At 47.3% G+C, this 15,582-nt stretch overlaps 1 protein-coding gene across 1 annotated transcript in view; it reads left to right on the forward strand.

The window, feature by feature from the left end:
• Positions 1 to 15,582, forward strand: part of LOC142492433 (uncharacterized) — a 32,521-nt gene that overhangs the window by 12,048 nt on the left and 4,891 nt on the right. The window contains 2 exon segments of the mRNA XM_075595073.1: positions 11,177 to 11,855; positions 12,789 to 13,081. Of these exon segments, the coding sequence (XP_075451188.1) occupies positions 11,177 to 11,855; positions 12,789 to 13,081 (972 nt within the window).

Here is a 15,582-nt window from a genome sequence, read left to right on the forward strand (position 1 = left end):
TACAGAGACTAGTCTGCAGCAGGCGTATAAGTTAGCGGAAAAGACGGCGGCACAATTAAATGCGGGCAACAAAAGGCGTTATGATCACAAAGTGAGACATAAAGAGATTCGGCCGGGGGATGCTGTTCTTCTACGTAATTTAGGCATTCCGGGGAAACACAAGTTGGCTGATAGGTGGAGAGATGGGGTGTATGAAGTAGAATCACAGATGCCTGGTCTCCCGGTGTACTGCATCAAGGATTCAGAAGGCCGAGTAAAAGTATGGCATAGGAATCATCTGCTCCCCATACCTCAAGTAGGGGACAACGAACTGGAAGTGCCCATCATTTCAATAGATGGAGAAGATGGGAATACAGAGGATGGCCTAGAGACTGTAATAAATGCCACCTCTGAGAATCCGATGGAGGGAACTTCTCAAAGGGGCCTTCCGGCCGCGGGGGAGCTACGGGTAAAGAGCCCCTTGGTCCAACGACAGATACGCTGACTCCAGTGAGCCAGCCGTTAGATCCAAAGAGCCCGTGCTTTGTGCCGCAAAGAGACTTTGTAGATTTGTTGAACCCCTCAAGGGCGGAATCGGGAATGCCCAGTGAAACTTGCTCTTCTCCAGAGGAGGTAGCTGAAGTGCTACCTCGCCGAAGCCAAAGAACTGGTCAACCTCCAATGAGGATGGCGTATGACCAATTCGGGGCACCCCATTATGAGGCTCAGCAGTGGGCTCGCCGCAGAGTACAGTCGGTAGTAGTAATGTTTACCGAGCTGTGCAATTTAATCTAGAGTGTCAGTAATGTACTGTGTGCGTTAACCTGTGTGTAAAGTTTTGTAGATACAGCCCAAGCGGGGACGTTGGGTTCTGCGGGGGGGAGAGTGTAAAGGTGTGCTAAAACCCGGTATGTGTGTATGGCAGGTTCTCTGACGGCACGGTGTAGAGGGGGCCGCCATGTTGTTGTGCAATACTGTGAGGACGCGGACAAGGTCGTAGGTCGCGCATGCGTAAGGGGAGCGCGCGAACGCGGGGCCAATAAGGAAAGGCTCTGATAATGGACGGCAACTCCCGCAAGCTCTGGGGGCAATCACCTGATGCTAGGAGCCAATGAGAGGGCGGGAATTATGAGAACGGGAACAGGAAGCGTGGGGGCAGAGACCACGTTAGCAGAGAAGCTCGGGACCGAGCGAGAGAAGGAGTGTGATTGCAGGGGGTCCGTGACCCGCCTGCATAGGCCAGAGATTACTCCCAGGCCCATAGGAGATTTTCCCTGAGTCACCGTAGGCTGCGGTACTGTAGGGACGCCTGGTAGTGGAGAGTATTGTCATCTTAGATAGGGACAGCGCACGGAGTTGTGGACAGTCATCTGGGAGCAGACGGCTGGACATCTCGGCGTCCGGAGGATCCGAGCGGGAGCAGCAGACCCTTTGTGAAGAGGCACCGGTCACCGCCGTGACCGGGAGGTACTATTGTCAATTACGTGCACCAACACCGGTCATCAGGCGCTGATCCCGCCTTAGGAATAACTCTAGTAGGACAGTAGCAAGTGGCTAGCGGACTGCGTACATTAGCTAACTTATTGCAAGGACAACCCTCTATAGAGCGTGGCAGAGCCACAGTTGTACAGGACATTTTCATTAGGAATGCGGCCGAGCCGCCTATTACAAGGACTCCAACGTATAGAGCATAAGTATAGTGTTTTAAGATAAGCGTATGTATATTGGGCGATTGCCACGGTTCATATAGAGTATAAGTTCATGATTGCGCACAGTAAACTTGGTTGCACGCATTGTTGGTGTATTTCTTGCCCAGGGCGATCTTACGTAACGGGGATCCTGGGTAAGTGGAGGCGCTGCGCTAGACTCATTACCCCAGGCTCCCAGCTAGCGGAGGCTCATATCTCCTGGAGCCGCAGGTTAAGTACAGCACTAGTAGTCCCTTAGGAAGGTGTTCAGAAAAAGGGCTACACATAATTGTGTAGATGGCATTGTGCTCTATGGTACAAACAAAGCCTTCCAGTCCTCCACAAAGGAGGTAGAGTCAGTAGTGACCCCTAGTGGATGGCCAAAAATGTGTATTTACATGTAAACAAATAAACTGCAAAAAACATTATTTAGACAAACATAATAAATAAAAAAATACATAAGGTATTACTAAAGGGTAAGAGAAAATTAAAAAAACACAGTACAAAAAGACGTTGGTATAGTTGTAGAAATACTTATGGTTGTGAGAACAAGTACATAACAGTGTGGAACATATAAGGAGCAGCAATCTGGCAGTAAAAAGTGAAATGGATATAAGTATTATAATAAAAATTTGTTGATACTTGGACAGAAAAATAAAGGGAGTGTAAATAATAATACTAAAGTTATAAATATAAAGTCACAATCAAGGTAACATAAATATTAAGGTCACATGTTTACAAATCTAAATTTTTTTTGAATATACAGTACATTAACTATGTATGAAGAGCAAATATCAATAGTTGAAAATGTGCATATAAGGGGGGACTCCATTTTGATTGCTGGATAACCATTTTTCTATAACTATTCTGTACTAACATTTAAGTCTCAGGAACTAACCACATGCTATATGCCATACGTAATTGTGCCGTCCAGGCAGATCTGAGAAAATGACCTGACCTATCACCCACTTATCACTAGCTGAACTGTATTTGTTCAGACTTATTTTTTTGCCCTGTAGAAACAGGAACTTCTTCCCAGCCATATTGAGCATGAGTTACACAAGAATGCATTACTCAACATACTGTCCTAAAGACTGACATTTCCTTTAACTGCCTCCAAGTTCGGTATTAAGGCCCCTTCCCAGACTATAAACTGTCTATGCTGTCTAACTGTTATTTTGCTGAGATAGACAGACTGTAAATTAAAAGGGGAAGTATGTTCTCATATGTGAGTTTTTTCTTTGCTCAAGTTTGCTATGTAAACTGGCTGTATACCCTTCAATAAACAGGAGAACAGTTTTTGACAAAGCTTCACTGTCTGACTCAATTACTGCTTTCCTCCGAGCTCGTCCACCATTTTGTTTTCCCAGATCATCAGCGCTATAAGAGTGGGCTAAATCCTCCGGAGGTTGAAGTCATCCCGAGTCGGGCAGCTGGTGTATTTTCACGCTAAAACGTTGGAGAATACAAGGGCACATTTTCACTACCAGTAATACATGTCATAATTGATACATCTATATATATATACAGCTAAACCCCGTTATAGCGCGGTCCTCGGGGCCACCCGATCCGACCGCGCTAGAACCGGGGTCGTGCTAATTTTTAAAAAAATGGCCGCCGTGCTTCTGATCGGGGAGGAGGCAGTAAGGAGGGAAGGAAGGAAGGAAGGAAGAGGTGGCCGGAAGCCCTACACGTCCCCCAGTAATGGCCCTCCGAGTCCAGCCGCAACCTGCTCCTTACCTCCCACCAACGGCATCCATTTCCTCCCCCCTGAGGCCCCTACACCTACCGGCCTAATTAGTTTTGGGCCTAGCCCACGCGGCCCTCCGAGTCCCAGCCTGCTCCTCACTCACCCCACCTACCGGCATCAACACACCCCCTCCTCCCGACACCCCCCTGCTCCCAACACCCCCCTCCTCCTGACACCCCCCCCTCCTCCCGACACCCCCCTCCTCCCGACACCCCCACCTCCTCCGGACACCCCCCTCCTCCTGATGCCAGCTCCGATCTCAGCAGCCGACACCAAAGGAAGGGAGGGGGAGTGGGAGGTGTGGTGTGCTTTGCAGTGTAGTGTGCTGTGAGAGTGTGCTGTGAGTGCTGTGTGCTGTGAAAGTGTGCTGTGAGTGTTGTGTGCTTTGAGAGTATGCTGTGAGTGCTGTGTGCTGTGAGAGTGTGCTGTGAGTGCAGTGTGCTGTGAGTGCTGTGAGTGCTGTGTGCTGTGAGAGTGTGCTGAGTGCTGTGAGTGCTGTGAGTGCTGTGAGAGTGTGTTGTGAGTGCTGTGAGAGTGTGCTGTGAGTGCTGTGTGTTGTGAGTGCTGTGAGAGTATGCTGTGAGTGCTGTGAGTGCTGTAAGTGCTGTGAGTGTGCTGTGAGAGTGTGCTGTGAGAGTGTGCTGTGAGAGTGTGCTGTGGCAGTGTGCTGTGAGAGTGTGCTGTGAGAGTGTGCTGTGAGAGTGTGCTGTGAGAGTGTACTGTGAGAGTGTGTGCAGTGTGCAGTGAGGGTGTGTGCAGTGAGAGTGTGTGCAGTGTGCAGTGAGAGTGAGTGCTGGGAGTGTGTGCAGTGTGCAGTGAGAGTGTGTGCAGTGAGCAGTGAGAGTGTGTGCAGTGAGAGTGTGTGCTGTGAGCAGTGTGCAGTGAGTGCTTGGAGTGTGTGCAGTGAGCAGTGTGCAGTGAGGGTGTGTGCTGTGAGCAGTGTGCAGTGAGTGCTGGGAGTGTGTGCAGTGTGATGTGTGCAGTGTGCACTGAGAGTGTGTGCTGTGAGCAGTGTGCAGTGAGAGTGTGTGCTGTGAGCAGTGAGTGCTGGAGTGTGTGCAGTGAGAGTGTGTGCAGTGTGCAGTGAGAGTGTGTGCAGTGTGCAGTGAGAGTGTGTGCTGTGAGCAGTGTGCAGTGAGTGCTGGGAGTGTGTGTAGTGTGGAATGAGAGTGTGTGCAGTGAGAGTGTGTGCAGTGAGAGTGTGTGCAGTGTGGCAGTGTGGCAGTGTGGCAGTGTGCAAAAAAAATGTAAAAAAAAAAAGATATATTTTTTTTTTAAAGGGGAGCCACGTGAAAACCGCATTATAACCGAATTCGCGTTATAACGGGTCGCGCTATAATGGGGTTAAGCTGTATATATATATATTTGATAGTAGGTTATAAGTTGTAAATCTCCATGAGTCTATACACAAAATAAAATATAAAATACATCAGCATTTATCAGCGATCTTATATAATCATATGGTACATAAGCTCTGACCCAACATTATTTCCTCTTTTACATATATATATATATATATATATATATATATATATATATATATATATATATATATATATATATATATATGTAACACAAAGATGATGATATATATTCAACACTGGAGAGTGTGACTCCAAAGAGAAAGCAGTATTAGGAAGCATGATTTCAAGTGAGGAAATGTTTCAGCTCCCAGTCTGTGTTGATCCCACGAGGGGCCATAGCCCCCAGTGTGTGGATCCAGTACATCTCACGACGATTAAGTATATTTTCCCTGTCTCCTCCTCTAATAGGTGCTGGAATATATTCCACAGCACTGAAGGAGAAATTCTTTGTGGATCCTGATTGACAGGTTGAAAAGTGTTGAGATACTTTTGGCTTTTGGTATGCCCTTAAGTGGACTCCTTATGGCTAATAGTGGACACTATAGGCCTCTACTTAGGGGCATACCAAAAGTCCAATTTATCAGACTAAGAAGAATTTGTTCAGATGTTTCTTAGACAATCTAGGAAACTAATATTGAGATTTAAAACAAGGGGATACAGTGACGAGGTGATCCAATCGGCATTTGAGAATGCATCAGATATGTATAGGTTAACCCTATTGCATTCTACAAAAACTAAAAATGATAAGAAAATGTATACTAATATAGACAGTAATAAGTTTACACAAGATTCTGTACCTTTATTTATTACTAATTTTAGTAAACAGGCATATCAGGTTCGCAACATTGTTGAAAAACACTGGGGTGTCCTGAGATTGGATAAAGATTTACAAAAGCTTACAGCAAAAAAAAACTAGATTTGTCTATCGTAGGGCAAAAACCATTGGTAACTACGTTTCCCCAAGCTTATTAAAGACTGAAAGAATTCCCGTAAAAAACAAGGCGCCTCGAGACTTCCATAAATGTGGGGTTTGTTCGGTCTGCAGATATGCTAAACCCATCATCTCAGTCAAAAATATGCACACTAATACCACACAAAAAATCAGTTCCTTTATTACCTGTAAAACAAATATATAATCACTGCGCTTCTCCATGTAAAGAGCATGCAGCTAGTGAAGGAAATGGCCATACAAATGTGCAAAACAGAAAGTGAATCCCTGCGCTTCTCCCTTTGGGATAGCAATCAATGGGGAATATAAATATATGTATGGTGTAAATACCTATAAGAAAAAAGGAGATTTTGGGTATACATCCTTTGATCAAATAATGCCAAGCCTGCTAACCACGTCAAGGTAAGTCTCATTAGTATGTCCCTACGCTAAATGCATACTAGTGTTATGTGAAATAAGCCCAGAAGGGGTTAAAATATCAAAGCGTATGCTTATATAACCTAGTGCAATTAAAAACTGGTATATACCAGTACAGATACTCTCATGTAAGTGAAGTGAAATAAGGGGACCTTGCTAGGAGATTTTATATATATATATATATATATATATATATATATATATATATTTATATATATATATATATATATATATATATATATATATATATATATATATATATATATATATATATATATATATATATATATTATATAAGAGAGGCTAGCTGAGGACAGGATGTCACAGGGCAAGGAAGGGACAGGAACAGGGATATGTAGAGGAGAGGGAGAGGTTGAGGGAGAGGGCAAGGAGATGAGAGAGGAGAGAAGTTGTGCCTCATCCACGTTTGTACAGGGAGAGAACCATGTTAGATGGGATGAGTGAGGAGGAGATCATAAGTCGGTATCGTTTGAGTTCAGCAGCAATCGTATCTCTTTTTGAAGAGATACAGGTAGATTTAGATTTTGTGACAGCCAGAGGTCGTGCAGTCCCTGGGCTTGTTAAAATGCTGTGCTCATTACATTATCTTGCTTCTGCGTCATTCCAGACAACTGTGGGCATAGTGGGCGGGGTCTCGCAATCTACATTCTCGCGGGCCTTTACCCAGTTTCTATGTGCACTGAATAGACATGTTAGGAATTATATTCATTTTCCTACAGAGCACACAGAGTGGCTGGAAGTGAGGAATGGCTTTTATGCCATAGCCGGGATACCATGTGTGATGGGTACAATAGATTGCACCCATGTTGCTTTGATCCCGCCTAGTAAGAGTGAGCATGCTTACCGCAATCGTAAGCACTACCATTCCCTGAATGTACAGGTGGTATGCGATGCCACGATGAAGATTATGCATGTGGTAGCCAAATTCCCTTGTTCCAGTCACGATTCCTCAATCCTGAGAAACTCATCAGTCTTCCTTGCTTTCGAACAAGGCTATTTTGGACCTGGTTGGCTGGTGGGTGAGTACATATTATGATGTGTTAACAAACAACTCTTGTTTTTCTCTGAAATGTTGTATGTAATAATGTTAACACATATTGTTTCATATTTATGCACGATAGATTATAGGTAACTCAGGATACGGAATTAGGCCATGGCTGTTGACCCCGGTGGCAAACCCTCAATCTGAAGCAGAGGAGAGGTATAATGTTGCACATATATCTACAAGATCCGTCATAGAGAGGACATTTGTGCTTCTGAAAACAAGATTCAGGTGTTTAGATAGAACTGGTGGGGCACTTCAATATAAGCCTGCTAAAGTGTCAGATATTGTAATTGCTTTTTGCATTTTGCACAATCTGGCACTCCGCCATAATTTAGAAACCGACATACATCAGGGCTTGGAGGAGGAGCATCCCGTACATTTAGCAGCTGAGCAAACAGCCTGTGGTGTGGAGACACGTCGTAATGTGATAAACACATATTTTTCATGTAAGCAAATACATATATGTTCATAGTACTATATAGATGTATTAATTCAATGTAATGATAAATACATGTGTCCAAATACCATTTACTTAGGAAACAGATGAATATGGTTCTCCCACCTTTCTGTTCTCTGCTGTGTGGATAATTGCATGTGGCACCGGTATGTCATTCATCAACAGGTTGTATTCTACTTCTTACCACTAAAAGATGTTGTGTGTACGTGAGGGAATAATGTGTACTACATCTATATTTTCTGCCATGCTATTTTTGATTATACATAAACAATAAACCTATTATGTCGATAGCCAATATCTAGTGCAATATGGTTACATACAATTTTTCTTTTGGAGTGTGACATGTGTGTCACAATGATGTGTAGACTATTGCGTATGTAAGATCATATTTCACGTATTCTATATTTTGTTTCATATCACATAGATAAGTGTCACTTCAATGGGATAAGTATTAATATTGTAATTTTACAGCATTTATAGTTATAGAGAGTTTCAGTGTCACTTTTTGCCTCAATAACCATTTTTAACATGGTTCCCTATAGGCTTAAGCTTGCTGCATGGTCACAGCTTTGAGCACAGCCAGGGTTAAGGTGCATACCCAGGCAAAAAGTGACACTGTGTGCTCATTTGCATGTCATTTCCCAGAATCCCTTGCTGCAATGGAAGTGCTGTATGCTGAGTGATAATGGGGAAAGGCGGGGTTGCAGACCTGCCTAAGACATGCAGATGAGCATACAGTTATATTTGCATATTTGCTTTCCTGTGGAGGGTTTTTGTCACTTTTTTTACTCACCATAACTTAACTTAGTATTATGGTTTAGCCCAGCGGTGCGCAAACTGTGGGGCGTGACCCCCAGGGGGGGCGCGACACTGCTGACGGGGGGCGCAGGGTTTACAGAGGCCCCGCGCGCTTCCCGAAGGCACTTAAATTAAGTGCCGGGGGAGCTGCAGGGCCTCTGTAAACCATACTTACCCGTGGCTCCGGCGGCTTCCTCCCGGCGTCGCCATGGCAACGCGGCGTCAAAATGACGCTACGAGGTCATGTGACGTCACGTTGCTATGGCAACGTGACGTCATTACGCCGGAGCGAGGGTAAGTTGGGGTTGGGGGGGGCGCGGGAGTGAGGGGACAGCCGACAGGGGGGCGCAGGGAAAAAAGTTTGCGCCCCCCTGGTTTAGCCTATCCCATAGCCTCTCTTGCATTCCCAGTAAAATCAACCCCACACTGATGAGACCCATCAAGGTCGAAACGGCTGTCTGTGGGTGGTTTTCTGGGTATGCACCTTAACCCTGGCTGTGCTCAAAGCTGTGACCATGCAGCAAGCTTAAGCCTATGGGGAACCATGTTAAAAATGGTTATTGAGGCAAAAAGTGACACTGTGTGCTCATTTGCATGTCATTTCCCAGAATCCCTTGCTGCAGTGGAAGTGCTGTATGCTGAGTGATAATGGGGAAAGGCGGGGTTGCAGACCTGCCTAAGACATGCAGATGAGCATACAGTTATATTTGCATATAAATATATATATATATATATATATATATATATATAAAAGAGAAAAAGCGCACTCCCCTAGAGCATTATCATATGATGCAGATGAAATAAAATGTATTTAAATAAATGTAAGGTAGATAACACAAACTTGCAAGACATAAAGAGTACAAGTCATGTAAAGGTATCTTTACACACAGACTCCTGGTACAAATCAGCTGAGATGGATGGGGGAGACCTTTATGTATACCCGCTGAAAGCCAGTTGCCTTTAGACCTGCTGCTGGAACGCTCACACACAGCAGAAACGACCGCAGACAGAGTCACAGTAAGAGCAAGCATCAGCTGATCAACATGAGGTGCCAGAGGCAATCTCAGTATACAGGAGTCCCTTAGTTAGCAACGGAACACCACGCACACTACGTGCTTGCGCAATGACGTCACATTTCTATGAGTTTCGTCAGCGCTTGCCGACTTCGGGCGCTTGAGTGACTGTTGCTAACAATGCCCAATAAGTGGTGGAATGTGACGTGAATAAATCTTACCCAATGTATCAATAAATCATAAAAACTCCACTAAATATCAAACATAGATGACCGAGCATGAAATGCAAATATTAAAAAATAAATAAAAAGTAGTTATAAATAGTACTGTGGATGCCTAGTAAACCCAAAGAAAAAATGAATAAAAAAATACAATAATTAAAAAAATGTGTCCTTGTGAGTCCATGAAATGTAAAGTCCAATACAGCAAAAAACGCACACTAATACAGGAAACAGGAAGCCTTCTGATAGGGCCAAAGAACTCCCCACTCCACCTTTATAGAAAAAAGAAAAGAAAAAAAGTGCCCAATCCTAGTGCATTACTGCAGAAAAAATGGATTTAATGTTCCAAAAACTCAATGGTTAAACTCACAAACAAAGAATGTTAAAAGGCATATATGAGATCAATACTCATGCTCCAAATGGTCGGCAAGAAACCGCTCCTCTGCTCAACTGATCCGTAGTCCGGTGTGACCCTCGTGAGTCTCCGTCCAGCAGGAACTCTCGGCGTCAGTGGCTCCACGTACATTTCCTCCGGGGAACATGCACCGGATGTCCCTGGTTCCAACCAAGGGGGAAAGAAGAAGGCAGATGTAGCAGGACCGTTGGTATTTACAGTCTTTTGGTTTAGATTGCGGCAAATCACCAATCAAACGCTAGGTCATCCACAGCACGTGTACCCTACGCGTTTCATCTGACAAGCTGATTTCATCAGGGGATGGACTCAGGGTATACCGACCGGATGTATATATACCATGAGTCCAAATTGATTTCAGTAAAATTTTAACTGGAGGCTCTTCTGTATAATTAACTCGTATCCAAAAGTGTAAATCTCAATGTCAGAGAACCTACGACATATAGAGACAATTTGCATGGATCTTAGAACATGTACACAAATCCTTAATATAACAAAAAAAATGCATACATACAGTAAGCAAATAATATAAACATATGTAGCCAGGTCCCCCGTGGCATAGTTGCCTTCCCCCCTTCTGCCAGCACGAAGCAGCTTGTACCTGGGAGTTGCGGCCGGTTGCCGGGAACGCGAGCGGAGCGGTTGCTAGGCACGCAGCGGGCCGGTTGCCGGGGACGCGATCGGGCCGTTACTAAACGGGTCCGTACGACTGTGTATCGACTATCGGACACTGAACAATCGCACGATCCCGGATCAATACAACCTTCCGCGCATTGAAGAAATCCTGAATGCGCTGAATGGGAGTCACTGGTTTAGCGTGCTTGACCTCCGATCCGGGTACTATCAGGTGCCCATGACGGAGGAAGACCAGGAGAAGACAGCTTTCGTCTGCCCCCTGGGATTCTATCAATTCACCCGTATGCCCCAAGGTATATGTGGGGCGCCTGCTACGTTCCAAAGGTTGATGGAAAAGACTATCGGGACATGATTCCCCGGGAGTGTCTGGTGTACCTGGACGATATCATTGTCTTCGGAAGGACTCTGGAAGAGCACGAAGAGCGATTGTTTAAGGTGATCGACCGTCTGGGGAACGAAGGGTTGAAATTATCCCTAGACAAGTGCCGATTTTGCCATACCTCGGTGACCTACGTGGGGCACATCGTGTCCGCCAAAGGGATCGCCACCGACCCTGCCAAGGTAGAGGCCGTGGTGAACTGGCCTCGCCCAGAGAACGTCACAGAGCTGCGATCCTTCCTGGGGTTCTGTGGGTATTATCGCCGCTTCGTGGAAGGGTACTCGAGTAAGGCTAAACCCTTGAACAATCTGTTGAAGATATACCCTTCCGAGACCGGGAAGAAGGCTGTGCCAGCCCGCCAACCGTTCGGTGACAAATGGGACTCTGAGTGTGAGCAGGCCTTCCTGAAGCTGAAGAAGTGTCTGACCGAAGCGCCTGTACTTGCTTATGCGGATCCCGAACAGCCATACGTCCTGCATGTGGATGCCAGTCTAAATGGACTAGGCGCCGTCCTGCACCAGAAGCACCCGGAGGGCCTGCGGCCGGTAGCTTACATCAGCCGCAGCTTGACCCCCAGTGAGCAGAGATACCCCGTCCACAAGTTGGAGTTTCTGGCTCTCAAGTGGGCGATCACCGAGAAGCTCCACGATTACTTGTACGGTGTCACCTTCGAGGTAAGGACGGATAACAATCCCCTCACGTACATCAATACGTCGGCCAAATTAGATGCAGCCGGCCACCGATGGCAGGCCGCCCTCAGTAACTACCGCTTCTCCTTGAAGTATAAGCCGGGGCCATTGAATATTGGGGCGGACGCCCTCTCCCGAAGGCCAGGACTACTCGCTACCCCCGATGATGAGGAATGGGAAGAACTTCCCGGCCCCGGAGTGCGGGCTATGTGTAAAACTGCAGCCATAGTTAATGACCAAGTGGCCTTCTCTGAGTTACGAGTGGCCGACTCTTTGGGATGCCAGTCGCAGGCTGTCCCCGCCGCCTACTGCGACCCAAAGGGGATGCACCTCACGCACGACAAGGTGTTCCGGTGGAAAGATCTGGTAGACTACCAAATTCGAGATCCGGTCGCTAGTATCATCCGGCACGCCGTTGAAAAAAGGAACCCAGCCCTTCTGAAACGTGCGCCCAATGACTTGGTGGCCTTGCTCATGCGAGAATGGGACAAATTTGAAATAGACTATTGCTTGCTCTATCGGGTGGTGCAATACCATAACCACCCAGATAGGAGACAACTAGTCCTACCTAAGAACTTACAATACCTGGTGTTGAAGTCTCTACACGATGAACACGGGCATCTCGGTGTAGAGAAGACTTTTGGGCTAGTCCGAGACCGGTTCTTCTGGCCCAAGATGCTGGAAGCGGTGGAACAACACTGCCGCCGTTGTTCCCGGTGCATTCAACGCAAAACGTTGCCTACCAGAGCAGCTCCCATGGCCCATCTTAAGAGTTCTGGTCCAATGGACTTGGTGTGTATGGACTTTTTATGTATCGAACCCGATAGCCACGGCATCGGTAACGTGCTGGTCATCACGGACCATTACACCCGATATGCACAGGCCTTCCCCACAAAAGACCAGAAGGCTATCACGGTCGCGAAAGTTCTATGGGAAAAGTTCTTCGTTCATTACGGTCTTCCAAACCGACTTCACTCCGACCAAGGGCGAGATTTTGAGAGTACTCTGATCCGAGAATTACTTAAAATGCTGAACGTCGCCAAATCCCGGACGACTCCGTACCACCCCGAAGGAGATGCTTTGCCTGAACGATTCAACAGGACCCTGTTGGACATGCTTGGAACTCTGAAGGGAACGCAGAAAACAGAATGGAGTCGTCACGTAGAAACGTTGGTACACGCGTACAACTGTACTCGCCATGAGTCCACTGGGTTCTCTCCGTACTTCCTCATGTTTGGGCGGGAGGCAAGACTCCCCGTAGATGTGCGTCTTCGAGTCTCAACGGATGGGATACACAATGCTACCCATTTCAAGTATGTGCAAAGGCTAAAGGACAGTTTGCAGCAAGCTTACCAACAGGCTGAGAAGTCTACAGCTAAACTGAATGCTGGCAAAAAGAGACGATACGACAACAAAGTCAAGTATCGAGAGTTACGTCCTGGGGACGCTGTGTTACTTCGTAATTTGGGAGTCCCCGGAAAACATAAACTGGCAGACCGATGGAGAGATGGCTTATATGAGGTAGAGTCACAGATGCCCGGCCTCCCGGTCTATCGCATCAAAGACACAGATGGCCGGGTAAAGGTTTGGCATCGTAATCACCTTCTCCCTATCCCCCAAGTGGGAGACGAAGAAGAAGAAATACAGGCCACACCGCTCAACGGTGAGTCCGATCTAGCAGAGGTGGGTCAAGAGACTGTAAATAATGAGACCCACTCTGAAACTCCTGAAGATCCTATGGAGGGACCCTCTCAAAGGGACTATTCCACAGAAGGGGCATCTCCCGGAGGAGCTACGGGTAAGGGGCCCCGTAGGCCAATGCCTACTAAGGTGGCACCAACAGGCCAGCCTTTGGAGCCACAGAGCCCGTGCTTTGTGCCTAACAGAGACTGTTCAGAGACATTTCTCCCCTCAAGGGAAGAGGCTGAGCCTCAGGACTGTACTTATTACTCCCCAGAGGGAGTTGCTGAAGAACAACTCCGTAGGAGCCAAAGGGTCAGGTACCCTCCAAATCGGGTAACCTATGATCAAATGGGGGCACCCCATTATGAGGCTCAGCAGTGTTCTCGAAGTAAGATACAGTCTGTGATTGTGATGCTCACCGAGTTATGCAACCTCGTTTAGAGTTATACCTGTGCTAAGTTATATATTTTGATGCATTTTTATTATATAATTTCTGTACGGTTTGAGTTATTTATCCCAAGCGAGGTCGTTGGGGTTTTTCACCAGGGGGAGGATGTAGCCAGGTCCCCCGTGGCATAGTTGCCTTCCCCCCTTCTGCCAGCGCGAAGCAGCTTGTACCTGGGAGTTGCGGCCGGTTGCCGGGAACGCGAGCGGAGCGGTTGCTAGGCACGCAGCGGGCCGGTTGCCGGGGACGCGATCGGGCCGTTACTAAGGCCGCGGTCGCGTTGCGAGGGTACCGGCGGCTCGGGAAGCAGGGCGCCGCCATGATCAGCGCTGTTGCGTATGCGCAGGAGGCCAGCTAGCGCGAGAGGCCCCCACACAGCTCACGCACACGCAAGGCGGGAAGGACAGCCCCCAGGGTGCACAGGGGCAGAGACACGTGACACCAGGGAGCCAATCGGAAGGCCGGATTCCCCTGCTCCCAGTTAGATACATTTCGCGGGGTTTTGGCAGCACGCAGGCAGTCAGGATCCGGACCAGCTAGGGGTAAGAGGTAGATGCAGGGGTCAGTGACCCTCTGCATTAGGCCAGCAGCCCCAAGGCCCCAGTTAGGTCCTGAGCCACCTAATAGCTTGTGGAGTATAGGGACAGGCCCTAGATAGGGACATTGCCCCATTTATTGGTAGCTTAGTCAGGGACACAGTGCCTAAGTCGTGCGGCCCTGTGAGGTGGGTTCTGGGCTCAGAACCCCACTAAAGACCCTGGGACTAAGGTGATATTATCCGCGCTGGAGGTCACCCAACGCGGTGTGGAGGACAACGTCGGATCGGGCGGATCTTCCGTGATATCGCGGTACCCGTGGCTGGAGCCGCGGGCAGGTAACCTACCATTCACGTGCACCAACAAGGCCTAATCACCAGACATAGTGGCTGCGCAGTCACACATATATACAGACATTGGTATATGACTTTGGGAGTGCGAGACATTTGGGTGGGGGTTACTGGACATAGGGTGGGGTCACTCTGCGGGAGGTTAGCGTCCGCCGTGACGCCTAGAGGTGGTAGCGTCCGCCGTGACGCCTAGAGGTGGTAGCGTCCGCCGTGACGCCTAGAGGTGGTAGCGTCCGCCGTGACGCCTAGAGGTGGTAGCGTCCGCCGTGACGCCTAGAGTGGTTAGCGTCCGCCGTGGCGCATGGAGGTTGTGTTGAGATGTGATGAAGTATGTTGTTGCATGTAGTAAAGTCAATAGTTATATATTGCTGTCTGTGTGGTCATTGTGTATTGTCCTGCGAGGAACTACTCCCCCTCTGGTGGGAGCCATCGCAGGTGGAGGCGCTGCATCATTAGTATTCGTAATATATTGCCCCAGGTTCCCTATAGCGGAGGCTCAGCCTTCTGTGAGCCAACAGGTATAGCACCAAATACCGCGTAACATTATATGTTCCTTGCACTCACGAGGTATATACGATTGGGTGGGGTGATATGACCGTTACACATATGAAATACAGTCCAATGAAATAACTAACATTATATACAGGTTGATCTCTTTAGCATAAACTATAAAGTGTACCTATCTAAAATCAACTGCTTCATTGAGTTTTTGGAACATTAAATCCATTTTTTCTACAGTAATGCACAAGG

The sequence above is a fragment of the Ascaphus truei genome, chromosome 4 (assembly GCF_040206685.1).
Source record: "Ascaphus truei isolate aAscTru1 chromosome 4, aAscTru1.hap1, whole genome shotgun sequence".
In the NCBI taxonomy this organism is placed as follows: Eukaryota; Metazoa; Chordata; class Amphibia; order Anura; family Ascaphidae; genus Ascaphus; species Ascaphus truei.